Source organism: Hylobates moloch, unplaced genomic scaffold, assembly GCF_009828535.3.
Source record: "Hylobates moloch isolate HMO894 unplaced genomic scaffold, HMol_V3 SCAFFOLD_9, whole genome shotgun sequence".
Taxonomy (NCBI): domain Eukaryota; kingdom Metazoa; phylum Chordata; class Mammalia; order Primates; family Hylobatidae; genus Hylobates; species Hylobates moloch.
In genome coordinates, this window is record NW_026652284.1 from 37,316,864 (window position 1) to 37,340,563 (window position 23,700).

At 38.6% G+C, this 23,700-nt stretch overlaps 1 protein-coding gene across 4 annotated transcripts in view; it reads right to left on the reverse strand.

The window, feature by feature from the left end:
* NKAIN3 (sodium/potassium transporting ATPase interacting 3) overlaps positions 1–23,700 on the reverse strand; it is a 706,346-nt gene that overhangs the window by 77,458 nt on the left and 605,188 nt on the right. For all 4 annotated transcript variants that reach the window (XR_004370932.2, XM_032759685.2, XM_032759686.2 and 1 more), the window contains exon 5: positions 4,342–4,402. Coding sequence is in view for 3 of the 4 variants with exons in the window: in XM_032759685.2 (XP_032615576.1) it covers positions 4,342–4,402 (61 nt within the window). In the remaining variant the exon portion in view is untranslated. The remainder of the gene's footprint in view (positions 1–4,341; positions 4,403–23,700) is intronic.

Below are 23,700 nucleotides of genomic sequence, written 5' to 3' on the forward strand. Positions count from 1 at the left end.
TTTGGCAGAGCCATCTCAGCAAATTAGGAAAATGTTTCAGGATCTAAATCTGAGCTCTAGTGAGGCTGATGGAGAGAGAATCAGCCTTTAGGACAGTTACACGCAACCAACTAGATAGTTACCAAAGAGAAAAAAGATATGCACTATGAGAATCAGTAGATTCTTAACGGCTTATTAGGCAAATATGGTGGCTCCTTTGAAATGTTCACTGTGACTTCAGGATCACCCTTACCAATATTGCACATTTTTCCATCTTTGACTTACAGCATTGTCCGCTCCTCTCACCTTCAAATGTTCATACATTGCTAGGGGTGCAAAACAATCAACTGGTTTTCTACTCTGAAGATCTTACAGGCCTCTGCTTATTCCCTCCCCTGGTGTCTGGCCTTGTGGTCACTTTACTTCTCTGAGGCTTCCATACATTATAAGTTGGGGAAAGGAAATTCATAAATTAACATTGAAACTAGTCTTTTTTTTTTTTCCTACCATTTGCTTCTTTCATAAGTTCTTAGGTGGAGATAGGATTTTAAAAATTTTTCAGCTCACACCATTGCTATGGAAATATCACCTCATTTTCTTAGAAGGAGTTCATGGGCAGACAGGTAAATACATGAACATTAGCCAGCAGGAAGCTTCAAGGACAGTAGTGCGATGAAATGTTTTTCCGATAGTTATGCTTCCTTCCAATTAAAATTTCCTCAAAAGTATAATAGCAAGTGTCAAATGTTTATATAAAGAAATATTTAGAGCTTTTTAATGTAAAATATTGAACCCACATCTGAGGGGTTCATTTCCTTTCAAAAACTGTTAGGGATTTCAATATACTTTTCTGTCTCATCATTCAACATATACAACCCAGACTAGCCTTTGTGAGCCCAAATAAATGTGCCAGTTGCAATTTGCAGCCTAATATCAGAAGGAGTAGTGCTAGCAACAGACCCTCTGAAAAAGCCTGGCAGTATTGATAGAAGTAAAATGCTATTTTTCAGTATATTTCACCTTATCTCCACGCTTCTCTGAATTAAAAACATTATTTCTGGAAAGTCTAACAAGTAGTAACAAATCCTCAAGTTCATTTTCAGCAAATGATTCCCAAACAAGGTGTTGACAGATTTTTATCATTATGATTCCAGAGATTCTAGTCTCATGAAAGTGTTCATGGAGATTGATATATATTTATGTATATATATTTAAAAGCAATGAAAAATGGAAGGAAGAGATATAACTAGGCTTTTTCATTAGAATGAATGACGAAAAGCGCTGACCCCACCTAGCACTCTGCCTTTTGTGAGCTTTTTATTTCATTGTCTTTGACCTGCAATCATAATCTTTATAAGAAATAGTTAATAAAAGAGGCTGAGAGGTAACTAAGAAGATGGGTGGCTAGAAATAAATGTTTCCTCAAGTATTTATTACCCTTCGGAAATACCTGTCTGAAATGTTAGTCCCATATATCCACTTTAAGAGTGTAGAGGAGGGAAGTGGTAGCTGTTATTAATTTTTAAGGCTGGCTGGCAGTTTTCAGCCCAAGAACAAGGCTTAACTTTGCATTTTGAATAATGCAGAAATTTTCATTAGTTAGAACAGAATTAAAATTATGAATGATGTATTGCCTGCCAAAAAACTGACATTATATTATATTTGCAGTTCTCTTTCAGAATAAGCTCTCCAGAAGTGTACTTAGACAAATTGGAAAGATACCAGTATTGTTTACTTATCTTATGTGTAAGTTTTGGAAAAATAATTCAAAGGACATGTCTTCCTGACTGAGGGTTGGTAATGTCATATCCAAGGGGCAGTTCATTATTGCACCTAAAAGCTAAGTGTTGGCACAAATAGTACTAGTGTATGAGATCATTGCAATTGGTTTCAACATTACTTTTTGCTCACATCTGCCTTCTGAAGACCCTGGGACGACTTAATTACGTCTGCACTTTTGTTTCCTACCTCTTTCAATAAAAAATATAAAATTACCCTCATTTGAGAACTATCAGATGTTTGTGACTGCTTTCCTTTGTCATCTCTCTTCCAGCAGATGATCATGTTAAGTTAGTCTTGGGCATATATACTTTGCTTTGAGCACCCAAGTTTCATTTTGACTCTGAGTCAATTTGAATTGATGACAACACAAGTACTATATCCAGATGTCTCTCAGTAACGTAATGTATGGCCCTAATAACAAACGCTAGAATTAAACCACTAATAGAATAGTCTCCTAGCAGCTGCTTCAATCCCAGTTTGAAGGGCATTGAAATAGCTGATTCAGAGATTTCTATAGAGAAACTTAAGCTAATTAAAGACATCAAAGTCGATGGAACAACAATATCTGGCAGTGAACAATACAATTTATATACACTGAAAAGAAGGCTAATAGAAAGTTAACAAAAGTATCCATTTAGATGAGTCTTTTATTTTGCATGCCATTTTGCATTTCCCAGCTTTGCTTAAACCACAAGTCTCAAGGAAAAGACTTTTGTATATTTATTGCACTACATAATAAGACTATTGATTAATCTGCCTTTTCTCCTACTGTTAGGTACAACTGAGCACTGGTGTCTTTTGAGAGTCTTTGACCAGTTTAGTGAGGAGGAAAAGAAAGAGGACTGTTTTGGTTGTTGTTGTTGTTTGATAACTACTCAAAAGTAGGTCTCTACTTTGTAAGAGATTCAGCTGGGACTTATCAATTTATTAATTTTTTGACTTATTCAGCTCAAATTCCAATAACTTTCAGGTTGAAATTCCAGTTAATATTGTTCATGCTCAACCGTTTTTGGCTGTGCAGCCTGTCTTAGCTGTGGGTTGGAAGCATGCTGCTAACCTTTTGTATATTAACTCCTTCAGGTTGTAGAACTACTAATAAAACTCCTAAAAATAGAGATTTGAAGTTAACCTCAAAATGAAAAGTGTTGTCATTAGAACTGCACTTGTCAAGTGACAGAAACTTTTTGTCTTATCTAGCATTAAAAAAAAAAAAAAACTCTGAGTAAGCATTAAATACGTGATGCAATTTGTCTGCATGTTTTCACTGCCTGATACTTTTAATCTCAGGGTCTGATGTTTGGTCAAATAAATTGAGACAAGACCCCATCAGATTCTGGATTCCAACTCATATATCCTGCACCACCCATCTGTTTGATGGGAAGCATTCATCAGACCCCTTTGAGGTTGTGTTCTGGAAGGAAGTTATAATGGCTAGTTACTTTGCTTCATTTTGTTACAAATTCAAACAATGACTGCCATGCAATCTCTGGTTTGGTTAGGTGTGATTTCTTTATCTAAAATAATTTAGTTTTTGAAAGTAAATTAAAATTTTGAAAGTAAATTAAAATTTTGAAAGTAGGCTGGGCACGGTGGCTCACGCCTGTAATCCTAGCACTTTGGGAGGCTGAGGCGGGCGAATCACGAGGTCAGGAGATCGAGACCATCCTGGCTAACACGGTGAAACCCCTTCTCTACTAAAAATACAAAAAAATTAGCCGGACATGGTGGCGGGTGCCTGTAGTTCCAGCCACTCAGGAGGCTGAGGCAGGAGAATGGCGTGAACCCGGGAAGCGGAGCTTGCAGTGAGCCGAGATCATGCCACTGCACTCCAGCCTGGGCGACAGAGGGAGACTCCATCTCAAAAAAAAGAAAAAAAATTTTGAAAGTAAATTAAAAAATGTGAGTCCCTAACAGAGTTGTGCCAAGAAGTGTCTTATACATCAGCAGGTACTCAATGAAGGTCATTTGTTGACCTATGGTGCTAAAGCTCTATCATATAACTTCAAGTCATAATATTAAATGTTTTTCCTTTGGGTGTTCTGCTAAAACATGATTTAGCTTTTAAGCATCCCATTAACTTTTTTTTAGCACCTCGTAAATTTTTTTTTTTGCATCTCACCTGGAAGGTTGTAAATTTTAGTTTTTTCATTGCATTTTATATGGTTTATACACATATAGATCTTTCTGTAATGTATTATTGTATTGATATCATTACTGTTACTCAGACTTCAAAATTCTGCCACCAACATGCCTAAAATTGGTAATAGGTAAAACAACTGCTGACTGTCTACTCAGCATAACAGTTAGGTGTGTGATGAAAAGTTGCTAAGATATAATATGACAGCAGTCCTTGGCCTTCTGAGTCTCTGCACGTGCTCTCACAAATTGAGTGTTTCAATATGTAGCGTCACCTTATTTGTGTGCAATTCAGTCTGTCAACTCTTGACTGTAACTTTAGTATGCTGTGTTCAATCATTTTAGACTCCAAATATAAAAGATTTCATAGCCCGGTAATGATTAGTTTTGGAAGCTGTATCTCATTCAAAAGGAACACACAGGGAGAGAGAAAACAGTACTTACATGTGTCTTCTTCTTCCATGGAAATACTGATCACGTAACAGGCATACACAAAACCCACCAACTGCAAAAGGGAAAAAATGTGTACCTTAAGAATCTATGCCAAGTTTCCATACTTAAAGAGCCAATATAATCTAATAGAGATAAATATTTATGAGCAACTTTTAAGAGTTTACAGGAAAAACTCTTTTAAAATGATAGCTGTGATTTTTTTTTGATAGCTGTGATTTTAAAAGAGCATTTTCACTTCTATGTAGCCTTAATAGCTTTCTAAAAAGTACACAGAAATGGGGGAAAAAACCAATTTCTAGATATTTCACTTAGATTTTGATTTGGGACTTACAGTTCCTGTATTTTATAATCAGCAAAGATTATTAAGAAATCTATTTTAAAGTTTTGATTTTTTTCTGATGATTGAGCATTTTGTACTAGCGCTAATTAACTATAACTATTTTCATGTTTAAAAGCTACAGAAGGAATCAAAACATGTTGCTTATAAATTAAATACCAATCATCTACTTAATTATTTAAAATGCTCTGGGAATGTAAATCATATTTGGATACTAAATTGCTTTGTTAATCATACCACAAGAAAACACATTAACTTGCTGGTGATTCAGTAGTGATAAAATAAAATAGAAGAGATGATTTGTACTTTGGATACTAGTAATTCACAGAATAAATGCAGGAGTAGAATTTAACCTCTGCATTTATGATGCTGAGAGGACGATTTTTATTCCATGGAACCAAAGACACTGCAATTCCTAGAGGACAAAATTGTCAATGAATCTAGTCCAGTCTAAAAATACTTACTATAAGCGTTTCAATAGATATGAAAAATAGATACTTGATAGCTGCTATAGTTTATCTTCTTGTCTTTGTTAATATTTGTTTCCACCCTTTACCCCCATTATAAAATAATACAGGGAAAAGAAACTTTTTCTGATAGTCCTGGTGTCAAAGGCTAAAGTTTCCAATGCAGAGAACAAGATATCTGGGGCTTTTGACTGCCCACGTGAATTAGGACCCTGAGCTTGTAATCCACCTCTGGACTGTCTAGACAAAGGCCAAGAAGCCCTGAGAGGTTGAGAGGTTAGAGAAAAGTTTAGGGTGAGGTCTTAGGAGAAGGACTTACAGAGATATCTGCCAGGGTGCTGATGGCTCCTCCCACCCAGCGGGCACCTCCTCTCACCTCAAGCCAAGTGATGGGGTGCTTCAGAAAGCACTTGGGGAGCTTAACATTTCTTACACTTTGGGAAACATGGGGGCTTGGCACCCAACTCACACTTGGAAGAGTCAAAAGGCAAGAGCTGTGTCTAGAGGGGCTTTTGGTTGCAGTGTGTGTAGACAAGATTGGGCAGAATTGGCAGGGCATGATGTGTGTGTGTGTGCCCTTAGCCTGGGGGTAAGGCCTCTGGAGAGATCTTCCTGTGCTGTTCTGGAGTTGGAGCCATCCCAGAGGACTTCCTGGTAGGGCAGGAGACCTCAGAAGAAGGATGATGGTACTTTGGCTGTAGAAGGCAAGCAGGGGTGCAAAGTGGCAAACCAGGCAGGCTGATCATCCGAGAAACAGGTAGGGATCCTGAAGGAGGGGCGGGGTGGGATTCTGAAGAACCCCTAAAAGCACCCCACAAGAAGAAGCATGAGCGTGTGGGAGCTGTCACACCCAGAGAGTAACCCTGCCAGGTTAAAATGGAACCTGTCATGCTAACACCTTGTTCCCTCCTTTTCTCCCACCATTTCTCCTTCAACTTCATCCCCACGATAATGCAGAGGAACAGTGAGAGAAGTGGGGTGAGAAGAAGAGGAAGCAGTGCTGTGTTCCTTACTCTCTGCAAATCTGCAGGTTGAAATCAGGCCCAAGCTGAGTGGGAGAGTTTTTAAGTGGATGAGAATTTGCAGTGACCTGGACTAGATATTTAATATCTCTGAGGAGCTAAAAGAGCTATAAATTCTGCTTGGAATATGATCCAAAAGGTGAGATGGAACAAAGCTGTAATGTGTACTTGAAGGGGCAGTGAGAGAACAAACAAAATTGCCTCTCGACTGTATTCTACCAACCCATTCAGTAAACCAGTTACATACGCAAGAAAGAAATGGTCCCTAATCCCATCATTAATAACTTTACAATAGATTTCTTTCCAATCTTTCTCTCTTGTAGTTGCTATATATCACTTATACTCTTATGACCCAAGTTAATACTCTTCATAAGCTTAATTATTAATGACTACATAAATTTGTATTATTTAAATATACTGCTATGTATTAATGTTCTATTATTGAAAGTTGTTTTCAAGTTATAAATAATATTATGAAAAATATTAATGCTTTTCCTGAATTTTTGATGACCTGATTCCCAGAGGTAAAATTATTATTATTGTAGAAGTGACAATGAATATTTTTATGACATTTTTTATACATTTTTGGTTTTCGGAAAGTTTGTATCATCTATCCTACCACAGCAGTGACTGACAGTGCTTCCTTTCCATACCATAGGATAGTGTCACTTAAAAATACATGCCAAGAAAATAAACAAAATGGCATCTCTTCATTTATTTATTTTTGCAATAGTTCTTTTTCATCTGACATATTTTCATATTTTATTAGCGATTTATGTTTTTTCTTTTGTGAATTACCTTGGAAGTTTTTTGTTCATTTATTAACTTGATCTTGCTTTCATTAATTTATATGAGGTCTTATGGGGGAAAGCCTTTGCTGTATTTGTTGCAAATTTTTGTTTCTTTATGTTAGCCTGTGATAGTGATAGTTTCATAATGTTGGGACATTTTCTTACTAAACCATATGTTAGAAGGCGTTTGCCAGCAAACAACTTTCTAGTTCTTGGTGGGTTCTCCCTTAGGGGTATGTGTGTATATGTGTATACCTGCAAGCATGCATACGTGTAAATCAAGAACTCTCTTGCATTAGTTTTCTGTTGCTGCTGTAAGAGATTGCTGCAAACTTAGTGGCTTAAAACAACACAAATCTTACAGTTCTGAAGGTCAGGTGTCTGAAATGGGCCTTACGAGGCTAAAATCAAGGTGTCAGCAGGGCTGTACTCCTGGAAGATCTGGCAAACTCTGTTTCCTTGCCTTTTTCAGCTACTAGAGGATGCCTGCATTCCTTAGCTGCTGATTCTGTCTCCAGCTGCCATCCCCCTGGTCCTTCCTCCCCTGCCTTTCTGTCCTACTGTTAAGGATGCTGGACACACCTGGACAACTTAGGACAATCCTTCCATGTTAAGGTCACATGATTATCAATCAATTTTATCTGCAACCATTATTCATTCTCCTTTGCCATGTGCAGTGATTTACTCACAGTTTCCAGAGATGAGGACGTGGAAATCTTTAGGGAACCTATCTGCCTGTCACATCTGTGAACTCATATTTAGACTCGCAGCAGGTTCTGCACAATTTAGGCCACAGTGGAGATGGAGAAATGACACTGAGAAAATTGCTTAAGTCTTACACAGGAACAGAAAACCAAACATCTCATGTTCTCACTCATAAGTGGGAGTTGAACAATGGGAACACATGGACACAGGGAGGGGAACATCACACACCAGGGCCTGTGGAGGGCAAGGAGAGGGAGAGCATTAGAACAAATACCTAATGCATGTGGGGCTTAAAACCTAAATGACAGCTTGATGGGTGCAGCAAGCCACCATGGCACATGCATACCTATGTAACAAACCTGCATGTTCTGCACATGTATCCCAGAACTTAAAGTATAATAGCAAAAAAAAAAAAAAAAAAAAAAGATTAAAGTAACTACTCAAAAAACTTAAAAAAAATTACTTAAGTTTTAATGTATGAAGTATGATTATGACATCCTAATTTTAAAAAACGATGAGAGGAAAATTTGACAAGTCACAGTTCATAGCAATCCATTCTTGTCAGCAAATGCCATCTTTTAATATTGGGGAGAAAACTACGATCATCAATTTGGTGTTTGTACATCTAGTCATGTTTTCCCATCCTACCTACAAATATATACCCTGAAAGCAGAACATAATTATTTTATTTATTTATTTAACTTTTATTTTAGGTTTGGGGGTACATGTGAAGGTTTGTTACATAGGCAAACACGTGTCAGGGGTTTGTTGTACAGATTATTTCATCACGCAGATATTAAGTCCAGTACCCAGTAGTTATCTTTTCTGCTCCTCTTCTTCCTCCCATCCTCCACCCTCAAGTAGGCTGCAGTGTCTATTGTTTCCTTCTTTGTGTTCATAAGTTCTTATCATTTAGCTCTCATTTATAAGTGAGAACATGTGATATTTGGTTTTCTGTTCCTGCATTAGTTTGCTAAGGAAAATAGCCTCCAGCTCCATCCATTTTCCCACAAAAGATATAATTTCGTTATTTTTTATGGTTGCATAGTATTCCATGGAGTATATGTACCACAATTTCTTTATCCAGTCTATCATTGGTGGGTATTTGGGTTGATTCCATGTTCTTACTATTGAGAATAGTGCAGCAATAAACATAAGCATGCATGTCTCTTTATAATAGAGTGATTTATATTCCTTTGGGTATATACCCAGCAACAGGATTGCTGGGTTGCATGGTAGTTCTGCTTTTTGCTCTTTGAGGAATTGCCACACTGATTTTCACAATGGTTGACCTAATTTACACTCCCATCAAAAGTGTATAAGCAGATCATAATTATTTTAAATAGCACATTTCAAACAGTTTTCTTTACAATTTCAAATTCTAGGGGTATTTTCTTTTCACTTTGATTAGGTCATTGTTGTTTTTATTTTGCATTGTACCTGACAGGGGGCTTGTACTAAGAGGAGGACACACGTCAACTCTGCTATTAAAAAAATTCATACATGTCCTTAATTAGTTTTATCTTTAATGCATGGATTCTTCCAAGATAACGTCTTTGCCACTTGAAATTTTGTGAACATTAGTTTTCTTAAAGATGGATCATATAATCTGTAAATCTACTAAACCCTGCACAGAGATTGTAATTCATCTCAATACACCCAACATGATCATCACTGCTAACTGCATTATACTATGGAGTTTTGCTCCCCTACAGGCTACTGCTAGCATAGTCACGCATCGCATAACAACATTTCTGTCAGTGATGAACCACATAAATAATGGCGGTCTCATGAAATTATAATGGGGCTGAAAAATTCCTATTGACATTGTAGCTGTTGTGACATCATAGCACATGCAACACTCACATATTTGTGCTAATGCTGTTGTAAACAAACCTACTGTGCTACCAATCATATAAAAGTATAGCAAACACAAATACATATAGTATATAATACTTGATATTGATAGTAAACAATGATGCTACTGGTCTATGTATTTATACTATACTTCTTACTGTACAGTGTACTCCTTCTACCTAAAACAAAAAAATGTTCAATGCAAAACAGCCTCAGGCAGGTCCTTCAGAAGGTGTTTCAGAAGGCATTGTTATCATAGGAGATCATAGGAGATGACAGCTCCGTGCCTGTTATTGTTGCTGAAACACCTTCCCGTGAAAGAGGATGTGGAGGGAGAAGACAGTGATATTGATGATACTGACCCCAGTGACATTGATGATTAGGCCGAGGCTAATGTGTGTGTTTGGATCTCAGTTTTTCTTTTCTTTTCTTTTCTTTTCTTTTCTTTTCTTTTCTTTTCTTTTCTTTTCTCTTTTCTTTTCTTTTCTTTTTTTTTTTTTTTTTGAGACAGAGTTTTGCTCTTGTTGCCCAGGCTGGAGTGCAATGGCACAATCTCAGCTCACCAGAACCTCCGCCTCCTGGGTTCAGGGGATTCTCCTGCCTCATCCTCCCGAGTCGCTGGGATTACAGGCATGCACCACCATGCCCGGCTAATTGTGTATTTTTTAGTAGAGACGGGGTTTCTTCATGTTAGTCAGGCTGATCTCGAACTCCTGACCTCAGGTGATCTGCCCTCCTCGGCCTCCCAAAGTGCTGGGATTAGAGGCGTGAGCCACCGCATCCAGCTGGATCTTAGTTTTTAACAAAGAAGTTTAAAAATTAAAAAAAATTAATAGAAAAAGGCTTATAAATAAGGATGTAAAGAAAAAATACTTTTGTACAACTGCACAAGGTGCATGTGTTTGTGTTATAAGCTAAGTGCTATTTTAAGAGTCAAAAGATTCTTTAAAAAGTTTATAAAGTAAAAATGTTACAGTAAGCTAAGATGAATTTATTATTGAAGAAAGTAAATTTAAAAATTAAATGTAGTGTAGCCTAAGTGTACAGTGTTTATAGTCTACAGCAGTGTGGAGTAATGTCCTAGGCCTTCACATGCACCCATCGCTCCCTCACCGACTCACCGAGAGCAACTTCCAGTCCTGCAAGCTCCATTTATGGTAAGTGCTTATCAATATACAGGCTTATCAACTTTTACGTGTTATACCATATTTTTACTGTACTTCTTCTATATTTAGATACATAAATACTTACCATTGTGTTACAATTGCCTATAGTATTCAGTACAGTAACAGTGCTATAGAGGTTTGTAGCCTAGGTGTGTAGTCAGCTACACCACCTAGGTCTGTGTAAGTAAACTCTATGATGTTCGCACAATGATGAAATCGCCTAAGGCCCCATTTCTCAGAATGTATCCCTGTAGTTAAGTGACATATGACCTTCTGGCATGTAGGCCTAGTGAGGCTACCAGTGTTAAACTGTAAGTCAGATATTGTTACAAGCTAATGTTCCTTAGGTTTTTAGATAAAAAATAAATAGAAAAAGAAGCTGCAACTTCCCATGCTTCCACGGATTATCCTGAGTACCCCTTTCAATACATGCATTTTCTGTTGTTACTTTGTATACCTCTTTGAATTCATTACTTTGGAGAACTTACTTCGAAGATGATTCTTTAGCTTGAAAAATAGTTCAGTAAGTTTGGGTGACATGAGTTCTAGTGTCATAAACATTGATAAACCACATTTCTTTTGAAACCTAAAGAGCTAGACCAAGCAGCAGCCAGGCAGATCAAGAGTCTCTTCCTATAAACTGTGACTAAAATGACTGACACTCTGGATTTTCTTTCAGTGGCACTGCAAGGAAGGAGAAGGATAGTAACAGAATGGAGGAAACAGGCTGCAATGGAAAATTTCCAAATGAGGAGTTCTGTTGTTTTGCCTATAGACAGAAATTTAGATGATGCATTGTGAATTCTATCTTGGAAGTTGCTGATTGGATCGTAAGCCCATAGTTGCTTGATAGTTTTTGTATTCCAATGATTATTCCTCCACAACAAACTCAGGTAAGTTAAATCCCACAAATCATTATTTTTTCATCCATATAGGTGAGAGGTAAGCAAAGATATATCAAAATGTTTCGATTGAGTACTATGGGACTTTTCCAGTGTAAAGCTAAAGTCTTCATGATAGCTTAACGCCACAATGAATATTATTTTCTAATGTTCTAATACATTACTTCCCTCTTTATTTGGAAAAAATATAATACTTCTACCCATACCTTTATATTGACTTAAAGTGAATTATTATTTTGTCTTTTTTGATGTTTTTCAATATGAGAATGATGCCTAAAGTATATGTTAGCATATTGTTAGCCTCTTTGACAGGAAATATGTATTTTGGTGTTTTCTAATATTGGCTCATTCAATTTGTCATGCTGGAGTCCATCAGTATTTATTGGTTGGTCCATCAGCATTTACTGGTTCATCCATTGGCATTTACTGGAAGAAAGGCCTGAGGATTGATGAGAACGTCTCTTGAGAACAAACTCAGTCATCGTGATACATTGTTTTCACATATCAATATGTAGAGTTAATTTGATGGAGTTGAGCCTGGAAATCCAACAGGAGACCAATTTACCTTGAAAAAAAAATCCTGTCCTGATGGAAGAATCTTGACCTGAAACTAAGTGTATACCACCCTCTTCTAGATTATCTTTCCACTGTTGTAAGAGGACTGGAAAGTATTAACTGTTAGTAGTTGAATCATATATTATTTTGTTATACATATTCATACATTTAAGGATAAAAATCTAAGTACCCTCTAAGAAATCTGTATAATATAAAATAAAATTGTATTTTTTGCAGGAAATTTTTATGTGATTTTAATGCACACTTTCTTCTAGGCTATAAATGAAGATGTTGACCAGATGACTAACTGAAAAATAAATGCAAGCTTTGTAGTCTTGATTTTATCCTTCAGGTAAGTACAGTTGAAATTCAAAGAGAGGTTTGGGAGTAGGATGAGACATTAAGCAAGCTATGTGTGAGAAGACGGTTATAGACGAACTTTTATGAAGGCAAAAGAGAGTAAGCTCTTTGGATACTTTTTTCAGAAATATGTGTTTACATAAGTTCTATGTAACTTATATTTCTTTCTTATAATTTTAAGACCATGGATTATTATAAACATATTGGTTTAACTGCATTTTCTGAAAAGATTCATTGCCTATGTGCTAAAGAGAACTAGTCAATTTGTTTATTTTTCCTTTTCCAAATAACTAGTCTTTTGATGGACAGAAAGTAAGATTAGTTTCTTAACATGGAAGCATGTTATATCTCCCTATACAGTGAATATTTTCTTGCTGATAAATGTGAGAATGCACAGTTTTAAAAGAACAGAACAATGTATAGCAAGAAAAAATTTGTCAGATCTAACTATTCACTAATGGACCTTAATATTGTCTTGATAGATGACATGAAAGAATTTTTGGCCAGGCAATTGAGATATACAGTACCATTAGCTGAAAACAATAAGACAATGACATGCCATACTAGAAATATTAAATCATTCTTCAAGTCCTCAAACAGAATTTGCCAACCATAATCTCAATATTATTATAAATGAATTAATTAAAACATTTCCTTTTACTTTTGCCTTATTGATGGGCACACTCATAAAATATTTACTCCAAAAATTACTTTTGCTATTGTGATTAACCAAACTGCTAATTAATAATGTTACCCTCATGAGAAACTGTCTAGACATCATGTTAATCAGCAATTTGTAGATGGCTGACTGTTGTGTACTTCTTGATTTCCCAGAATTTGAATTTAAATAGTCTCTGTGGCTTTCTGCTTGTCTACAAGAAATGGAAAATGCATTCTTGCCAATAACAAACACACGCAAAATAAATAACATCAGCATAACAATCTTGATTATCTCTGCTTTTAATAAAATTTTGAAAAGAGTCATTCATTTTAAAGACAGCTTTTGTCTTCTCTCATTAAAGGTATCCATTTCTGTAGTTATATAATTTAAAATGACTTTCTTCTCTATATTGTAAATTCTGACAGCATACATTCCATCTTCTTTGATATATTTAATTAATGCAAATGACATACAGCTACATTCTAACTCCACTTTTTGTTAAGAGATTGATTAGTTTTTGCAAATAGGATTTGTATGTCAGATTGGTTTGTTTTGACTTGCAGGTCTTGCATAAGAATTGACTAGATTAGGTTTCACACCTGTAGGTACTAGGAGGATAACCACTGGCTGTGTGTCCTGCTAGTTGTGAATCTTATTAAGAATGAATTAAAAAATTGAGTCATCCCTGAAATCATGTGTCTTTAGTGACCACTTTTATGTGAAATAGAGGGATTAAAAAATGTCATCCAGGGAACTCAGAGAAGAGAGGCATTCAATGAGAGGATTGCTGGGCTTGAAGAAAGGCAGAAGAATCCTTGAATAACATAACTCCCCAATCACTCTCCTAAGTTTCCCCACATTCACACCAACATTGAAGCCTTAAAGCTTAAAAGAATCCTTAAGGAATAATAGAAGTTTCTCTATTTAATACATGGTGTATTAATCTGTTCTCATGCTGCTAATGAAGACATACCTAAGACTGGATAATTTATAAAGGAAAGAGGTTTAATGGACTCACAGCTCCATGGCTGAGGAGGCCTCACAATCATGGCAGAAGGCAAAGGTGGGGAAAAGTCATGTCTTACATGGTGGGAGGCAAGAGAGTGTGTGCAGGGGAACTCTGCTTTATAAAACCATAGATATTGTGAGACTTATTCACTATCATGAGAACAGCATGGGAAAGACCCACAGCCAAGATTCAACTACCTCCCACTGGGTAGTTGACATGTGGGAATTATGGGAGCTATAATTCAAGATGAGATTTGGGTGAGGACACAGCCAAACCATAACATTCCACTCCTGGCCCCTACCAAATCTCATGTCCTCACATTTCAAAATGAATCATGCCTTCCCAACTGTCCCCCAAAGTCTTAATGCATTTCAGCATTAACCCAAAAATCCAGAGTCCAAAGTCTTATCTGAGACAAAGCAAGTCCCTTCCACCTATGAGTCTGTAAAACCAAAAGCACATTAATTATTTCCAAGATACAATGGGGGTACAGGCATTTGGTAAATACACCTGTTCCAAATGGGAGAAATTGGCCAAACAAAGGAGCTACAGGCCCCTTTGAAGTCCAAAATCCAGAAGGGCAGTAAGCACCAAAATGATCTCCTTTGACTCCATGTCTCACATCCAGGTCATACTGATGCAAGGGGTGGGTTCCCATGGTCTTGAGCAGCTCCACAGCTGTGGCTTTGCAGGGTATCACCCCCATCCTGGCTGCTTTCATAGACTGGCATTGAGTGTCTGTGGCTTTTCCAGGTCCATGGTGCAAGCTGTTGGTGGATCTACCATTCTGGGGTCTGAAGGACAGTGGCCCTCATCTCACAGCTCCACCAGGCATTGCCCCAGTGGGGACTCTGTGTGGGTATTCCCACTGCACATTTCCCTTCTGCACTGCACCAGCAGAGGTTCTCCATGAGGGCTCTGCTCCTGCAGCACACATCTGCCTGGACATCCAGGTATTTCCATACATCCTCTGAAATCTAGGTGGTGGTTCTCAAACCTCAATTCTTAATTTCTGTGCCCTTGCCCAATACCACATGTAAGCTGCCAAGGCTTGGGGCTTGCACCCTCTGAAACAACAGCCTGAACTGTACATTGGCCCCTTTTAGCCATGACTAGGATGCAGGGCACCAAGTCTCAAGACTGTACAAAGCAGCAAGGTCCTGGGCCCAGCCCATGAAGCCATTTTTTCCTCCTAGGCCTACCAGCTTGTTATGGGAGGGGCTGCCATGAAGACCTCTGAAGCCCTGGCGACATTTTCCCCATTGTCCCAGCAATTAACATTTGGCTTCTTATACAAATTTCTGCAGCCAGCTTGAATTTCTCCTCAGAAAATGGGTTTTGCTTTTGAATTGCATCATCAGCCTGCAAATTTTCTGAACTTTAATGCTCTGCTTCCCTTTTAAACATAAGTTCCAATTCCAAACCATATCTTTATTAATACATAAATACATTAATATATTAATACTTAACAGCACCAAATCACCTCTTAAATGCTTTGTTGCTTAGAAATTTCTTCTGTCTGATACCCTAAATTATCTCTCTGAAGTTCAAAGATCTACAGATCTCTAGGGCAGGGGCAAAATGCCACCTGCTAAACATAGCAAGCGTCACCTCTATTTTACTTTCCAACAAGTTCCTCATCTCTATCTGAGACTACTCAACCAGGACTTCATTGTCCATATCACTATAAGCATTTTGAACAAAGCTATTCAATAAGTCTCTAGGGAGTTCCAAACTTTTTCACACCTTCCTGTCTTCTGAGCCCTTCAAACTGTTCTACTCTCTGCCTGTTACCTAGTTTCAAAGTTGATTCTACATCTTTGGGTATCTTTACAGCAATACCCCACTCCTGGTACCAATTTACTGTATTAGTCTGTTCTCACGCTGCTAATAAAGACATACTACCCAATACTGGGTAATTCATAAAGGAAGAGGTTTAATTGACTCACAGTTGCACATGGCGGGGGAGGCCTCACAATAATGGCAGAAGGCAAATGATGAGCAAAATCATGTCTTAACATGGCGGCATGCAACAAATCGTGTGCAGGGAAACTCCCCTTTGTAAAACCATCAGATCTCATAAGACTCATTCACTATCAGGAGAACAGCATGGAAAAGTCCCACTCCCATGATTCAATTGTCTCCCTTCGGGTCCCTCCCATGACACGTGGGAATTATTGGAGTTACAATTCAAGATGAGATTTGGGTGGGGACACAGCCAAACCATATTGCACAGGTTCTACAATACTGCTTGTTAGTTATTTTTTCCTGAAGTTCAAAATGACTCTGTGAAATCCTTCACCAAGGCTGCCATGGGAGGCAGACAGAGACTGACACACTGCTCTGTGCAGAGCTTTATTCCAATGAAAGTCATTAACTTGAACATTTGTGAGTAGAAAGCTTCTATATGTAACGTATTTCGGTTAAAGTATTAAGTAACTTCTAAGAGAAAGCATAGCTACCTAATGTCAGAAACTTTGCAGGGATTTTACCCTACTTGTAAATTAACAAATTAGCCTATTACTGTTATGTGGGTGCTGGGTCAGAAACAAAGGACTTTCACTCACAGTGCAGAGGGCAACACAAGTTTCATATCTCTTTTCTCCATTTATCATACCTCTTGGGCCTTGATGGATGCTCACACACCTGTGGGTTGTGTTACTGGAAGGAAATTCTGTGCTGTTTTCACAGTAAGGTGAAGCCAGCCTACTTTCTGTGGGGGTGAGATGGGGAAGAAGTTACCTCATGCCCGAAGGTTGTTTGATGGAAGCACAATGCTGAGAAATTCTCAGGTAAAGAGCAATGACACATGTAGAGGTTAATAGAATATCTGTAGATGGTATTTAAAGCCATGTGACTGAATTAGATCACTAAAGAAGTGAATGAAGTGAGAAGGGGTCCATGGACGAAGTTCTGGAGCATCACGACATTCAGCAATTGGAGAGAAGACTAGAAACCAGCAAAAGAGACCAAAAAGGACTGACCAGAGAAGTATGAGGGGTACAGAAATTGAGGCTATTGGCTGTGTTAAAGGTCTCTGATAGGTTAAGAACAATGACTGAGCATTGAACACTGGACTAGACCAGTGGAAGACATCAGTGGTCTTAATGATGGTCATTTTCATGGAGAGAAGGGCAAAAATCTGATCAGAGCAGGTTCAAGAGAAAATAGAATGTTAACAGCTCTTTCAAGGAGTTTTACCGAAAGAGGAGGAGAAAAAGGATAGTCGCTGGAGAAAAATAGGAAGTCAGTGAGGTTTCTTTATTTTCTTAAAGGTGAGTTTTATAGCAATTATAGCATGTTTGAATTTTGATGGCAATAAACACCTTCTTAAATCTTTATTCACAATTTGAGGTAGGTACTCAATAACAAAGATTATTTCACTGGTGCAAGTGCACATGCACTTGTTATCCACTTCCAGTCCCTTTATGATCCTACCTCAGCCTTGCTCCAAGGCTTATCTTCCACTCTCCTCTGCCATGCATCTGTACTCCAACTCCCTGAGTACACCCCATTCTTTGCTTGCCCATGACCCCCTCACCCTGTTCTCACATCTCTGCATGCACAAACCCTCTCATTCTTTAAGCCCAGTTGTAAATGTCACTTTCTTTGATTTCTTTAGTTGACCCATCTCTAGTCTGAACAGTCTCTGCACTTTGTTCTTGTATCTGTAATGGCAGCTTCAAGGTACTGCTTTTTATCACAGCATTGTGTCCATTCGTTGTCTTCTAAGTAGGTCCTGGAAGGCAGGAACTACCCTCCGAGAGACCTGATGCAAAGGTCGTGTCCTCTGAGAGTCCTGCCCCAGCTCCATCAGGGAGAGAATCTGCTTCTTCCTCTACTTTGATACATCATCATACTCCTTGAATAAGGCATATTTCACATGGTGCTTTTACTTATTTACATGTTTGTCTCTACTATGAAGCTCTTTCAGGATGAGAGCTTTTTCTCAATACAACTTTGCATTTCTAACACTTAGCACTGCCTGCTAAGAAGAATGTATTCATCAAATGCTTCTGAATGAATAAATGAGAAGAATTGCATTGCAAAGTGAGGTAAGGGAGGAAAACCAGGATGTCTGAAATACAGTAGGTGAATTTCAGAACTCCAGCATGGTAGCAATACTGAAGTTCCCTTGTGGGTCACCAAGTTGCTCAGCCACTGTAAACTCCAGCTCTGCTCGTGTGCATCAGAGTTATTGCCACGATTCAATAAGTTGTCCAGATTTTTGCTGCTTTGCTTTGATATTGTATGGATCATGCACTAAACATGAGAAAAAGCCAATGATTATATAATACCATCTTTAACAGATGGATGAAGTATAAACATGTGGAAAGAAAAAGGATAGTAGAGTCTTTTCATTTATGGGTTAACTTTGGTTGATTTTACATGAAACCAAACATTTGAAAGATATTAAAAATAGCTATGGATATTTCAGAGTGCATACTGCTTCCTTCACTGGGGAGAGAGAAATAATATGACAGGATAAGACTTTTCTAGTCACTCTGTTGAACTGATACAGTGGTTTTCATCAGGCAGGCAGTGTTCCAACCCTCATAGCAAGCCTGATTCAGCATACCCTCTTGTCCTAAGTCAGGAAGACAAACAACGGAATGTCCAGATACGTAACATGTGGTTACTAATTTGGGAAACTTTCAAGTCCATCTTCTAAGGGGTTGAGGGCTCAGATTTGTCCAAGGGTTCACCCTCAGTTATGGATTGGACAGCAATATGGTTTGGCTCTGTTTCCCCACCCAAATCTCACCTTGAATTGTAATAATCCCCATGTGTCAAGGGTGGGACCAGGTGGAGATAATTGAATCATGGGGGTGGTTTCCCTCACGCCATTCTCATGATAGTGAGTGAGTTCCCATGATATCTGGTGGTTTTATCAGGGACTTCCTCCTTCTCTTGGCACTCATTCTGTCTCCCACCACCCTGTGAAAATGTGCCTTCTGCCATGATTGTAAGTTTCCTGAGGCTGCTCCAACCTTGACGAACTGTGAGTCAATTAAGCCTCTTTCCTTTATAAACTACCCAGTCTTGGGTATTTCTTCATAGCAGTGTGAGAACAGATTAATACAGGCAGCATATTTATCCTTCCTTATTCTAGAGGGCTTATCAAGAAACTCTGAGACTGAAGAAGAGGCAGCAGGTGGACAGTTTCATCTCCCCATGCTTTGTGGCCACATTTCTTTTTCTATGGCTCCCGAGAGGGCCTTTTGGTGCAACTGTCACCCAGGCCCATCTGTGCTGTCTTGTGTGCCCAGCAGAACAGAAGTCTAGGCTCTAAGGATCCTCAGGGGAAGAAGTCTTAGGAGAGATGGTTCTCTTATTTGTTTGGATCACTCTGTGGAGAGTGTGACTCCCAGTAATACCTAATCTGTTTGTTTTTAATCAAGCTGCTCCTACTGTTCCTTCAGGAATCCAGAATTAGAGCTGCATCTTTTATGGAAGTGTCCTATGCCAAGTGAAGTCTGAAATTATGTGAAGACATTTGGTTTCACTCTCCTAAGAGTCCCACCGGCACCCTGGACTCCAAATGAATCAATGAATATGGAAATAAGTTGTTTTTGCCACGATGACCATAAAAAAGCACAACAGCAAGAGGATCACATTTATTCAAGCTCTGGGGATTTACTGTCCTTATGTGTATGGGAAGCACTTGTGGAGACAGTTTCAAAATGAAAAACAAATGATTCTCTGGCCTCTATCAAGAAAGATTAGACTTTCAATGACATACTTCTGTGATGCAGACACTCTGCACACACCAGCTCAGCAACATCATGGAGGACATCAATGTTACCCTGACTCACAAAGAACCTTGTTCTAAGATAATGCATTTCTGGTGGCAAGTCATTAAGGAATAAGAACATTGCCTAAGATTTTTTTGTAAAGGAGGCTATTTAAGTAGATCATTTCATGTAGGACTTTTCTAAGTGTACCTTGTCAAATTCAATAATTCTCCAATGGTATTATGTGACTAGTTTGATAGGGTCATTATATCTTAGTGTTATGAGGTCATTTGAAGAAAAATACGTCTATCAAGGAAAAATTCCATCTAATCTTTACCCGTTTACAATCCAAAATGTAAACTAAAAGGGAATTCATAAATGTTCACATGACTACGAGTATATTTTGAGGATAGAGAGTGGTTTTTGTCGTGTCAGAATGTGACAGGTAAGGTCTTGGGTTAGGTTGAGTATACATGTCTTTGCGGCTATGGGGACTTATAAATTATCTAGGTTACTCTGAGCTCTGCCTCCTCCATGCCTGATCATTTAAATGCAGTCAGACCCAAGAAACTGGAGTAAAAGTTGGGCTTGGGCAGGAGCTCTTGGCCTGTATCTATTCAGGCTGACCTCAGACTTGCTTATTCAACCTCTGTCCCACATTCCCATCTTGAGCTATTGACTTCAACCTCTAGCTACTTAAAACCCTCGTTCTTACCACTCATTTTGAATCTGGCTTTTGGCTTACTAGAGCATTTGGACTCTTTTTGTGCCCCTTCCATTTTGGGGCACCCTCAGTATTTCAGAAAACATATTTGTGCCACTGGATCCTTAAATACAGATTTCCACAGAGCCATATAACCCAGCAATAGGTGTTCATCTCCAGGTTGTATGCATTGAGAGCTGAGGTCCCCAGAGCAGTCACTGGGAGGCAGTGGATGGCAGAGCAGCTGTGCTCTGATCCCCATGCTTAGGCAGTAAGGCACCACCCTCTGGGCATACAGACTGGCATGTCCACCCCCTGCCTGTCTGCTTCTCACTGAGCAGCTGACTTAGCCAATAAGGAGCTATCGAGGGTATGTTTTTACAAATGGCAATGTCTGGAGCTCTTTCTGTTGCAGGTGCTGCTCCTGCCATTCCAGTGAGTCACGGTAAACTCAGTAGACTATTCAGCCCCTCGATGCAGATAAAGCCACATGTAGAAATATGGAGTTTATAGTTCTCAGGAGAATCTAAGAGAAAGACAGGCATTCCTCTATCCATATGTGTCTGTGGAAGTTGAGAGGAGATGTTTCGTAGTAGGGAAACCTGCTTTTCTATAATTGAATGGTGTTTCATGGCCTTCCTAACCTGCGGGACGTATATAAAAGCCCTACCTAGTGAAATGTGGAGATGCTGTGATCTATATGGCTGAATCAGCAGATGGAGTCCACGACACCTAATTCCACTGCCTTGCACAAGAGTCAAAATTAGACTGATGATGCTGTAGGTCCAGCTCTGAGAAGGCCCCAGGATGTTATGTGTGAGAAACTGGCCACAGTATCAGCTTTCTCTCTCTCTCTCTCTCTTCTTTTTTCTTAAGATAGAGTGTCTTGCTGTGTTTTCCAGGCTAACCTTGAACGTCTGGACTCAAGCGACCCTCCTGCCTCAGCTTCCCAAGTGGGAAGTAGTTCATTTTGGAGGCCCACACCATTGCTCCCAGGTCAGTACCATCTTTTGTAACTGATAGACCTTTGAGTGAAGCCCATTGTGTAGCCTAGGACCTGCTCTTCCTCCATCATTGCTGCAACAGATCACAGACCATCCACTCCAGGATCAAGGGTGGGAGAGGATCTCATGTCATTGACTACTGAGCCTCCCCTATGGTCTTGGCAAAATGGACACTGAGTATCACCACTTTTCCTGTATTGTGCTCCTACGTCCTCCTTGGATCTGAGATTTTGTGTCTCTTCTCTCCTGACCACTGGAAATAATTCACCTCTATTCTCAGGATCATTACCGTTCTTGGGTGGCAGGGATTCAAGGGGTTCCACCTGACACTTGGGGGATCAACATGAGGCCACTCTTGCCAACAACGTTTCTCTGATATACCCAGGTCTCAGGATGGGTTTCAGCCTTGTTCCTGGGATCCAACACTCACCTCACAGTTGATGGTTATGGTGGTCAAGAGTCCATCTTTGCGGTCAGAGAGATCTCAGTTTAACTTTTACCCTTGCCACTACTATTAGAGTGAGCCTTGGGTAAGGTATTTAACCTCACTGAGCCTCAGTTTGTAATCTGTCAAATGTATATAATCTACCACTTCATCAATTATTGTGAAGATTATCAAGATAATGGATATCTAGTGCTTAGCACAGGGTTTTGTTGGATACTATTTTGAACACTGTATGTCCATTAATTCACTAAGTCCTTCTATCTCCAAGTGCTAAGTTGTATTGTTGATTTTATTCTATGCATGAGAAAATTGAGGCACAGAGGTTAATTAACTTGTCCCCAAACCACTTAGGTAGGGACGCTCTGGCTTTGGAGCCCATGATGTTAACCTCTCTGCTTAGTGCTGACCAATATGCAGTTCTCCTTTCACAATCCAAAGCTGCGTTTACTTAGCAAAGTAGTGGCAAGGTCTTTTATACTGTAATCCCCAGGATGATGGTGTAATTCTTCAGAGTAATACTTTCTTAGAATTAAGTGCTATCCACCTCCACACATTGCTCACTATATGCTATGTACTTTTTAAATGGTGGCTTAAGCTTTTAAAAGCATTTTTATCCAGCACGAGAATTACAAGATTTGAGTCAAAAGCACAACATAGCTCCAGGGTGCTTGTGTCTAATAATCTAGAGTTCTTAGACTTTACCTTTGGCCTTAATGTAACTTTTTCAATTCAATGAGCAACAACCATCATTTTTTTCATAATAATATGTTGAAATCAATAGAAATGAGAACTTTTTTCATGAATGGTACCCATTTTCTTTATTGCTTTTTTTTTTTTTAATTTCAGTAGCTTTAGGGGTATAAGTGGTTTTGGCTACATGGATGAATTACATGATAGTGAAGTCTGAAATTTTAGTGTACCTGTCACCTGAGTAATGTACATTGTACCCAATATGTAATTTTAAAATTTATTTTATATTTTTTTGTGGGTATATTGAAGGTGTATATGTTTGTGGGGTACAAGAGATATTTTGATACAGGCATGGAATGTATAATAATCCCATCATGTAAAATGGGGTATCCATCCCTTCAAGCATTTTATCCTTTGCGTTACAAACAATCCAAATTATACTGTTTTAGTTATATAAAATGTACAATTAAGTTATTATAGACTATAGTCGCCCTGTTATGCTATTAAATACTAGGTCTTATTCATTCTTTCTAACTTCTTTTTTTATACCTATTAACCATCCCCAGCTCCCCTAACCCCTCCCGCTACCCTTCCCAGCCTCTGGTAACCATCTTTCTACTGTCTATCTCCGTGAGTTTGATTTTTAGATCCCACATATAGGTAAGAACATATGATGTTTGTCTTTCTGTGCCTGGCTTATTTCACTTAGCATAATGTCCTCCAGTTCCATCCATGTTGTTGCAAATGACAAGATCTCAGGATCTCATTTTTCTTTTATGGCTGAACAGTACTCCATTGTGTATACATGGATTTTCTTTATCCATTCATCTGTTGATGGACATTTATGTTGCTTCCAAATTTTGGGTATTGTAAACAGTGCTGAAACAAACATGGGAGTGCAGATATCTCTATGATATACCCATTTCCTTTCTTTTGGATAT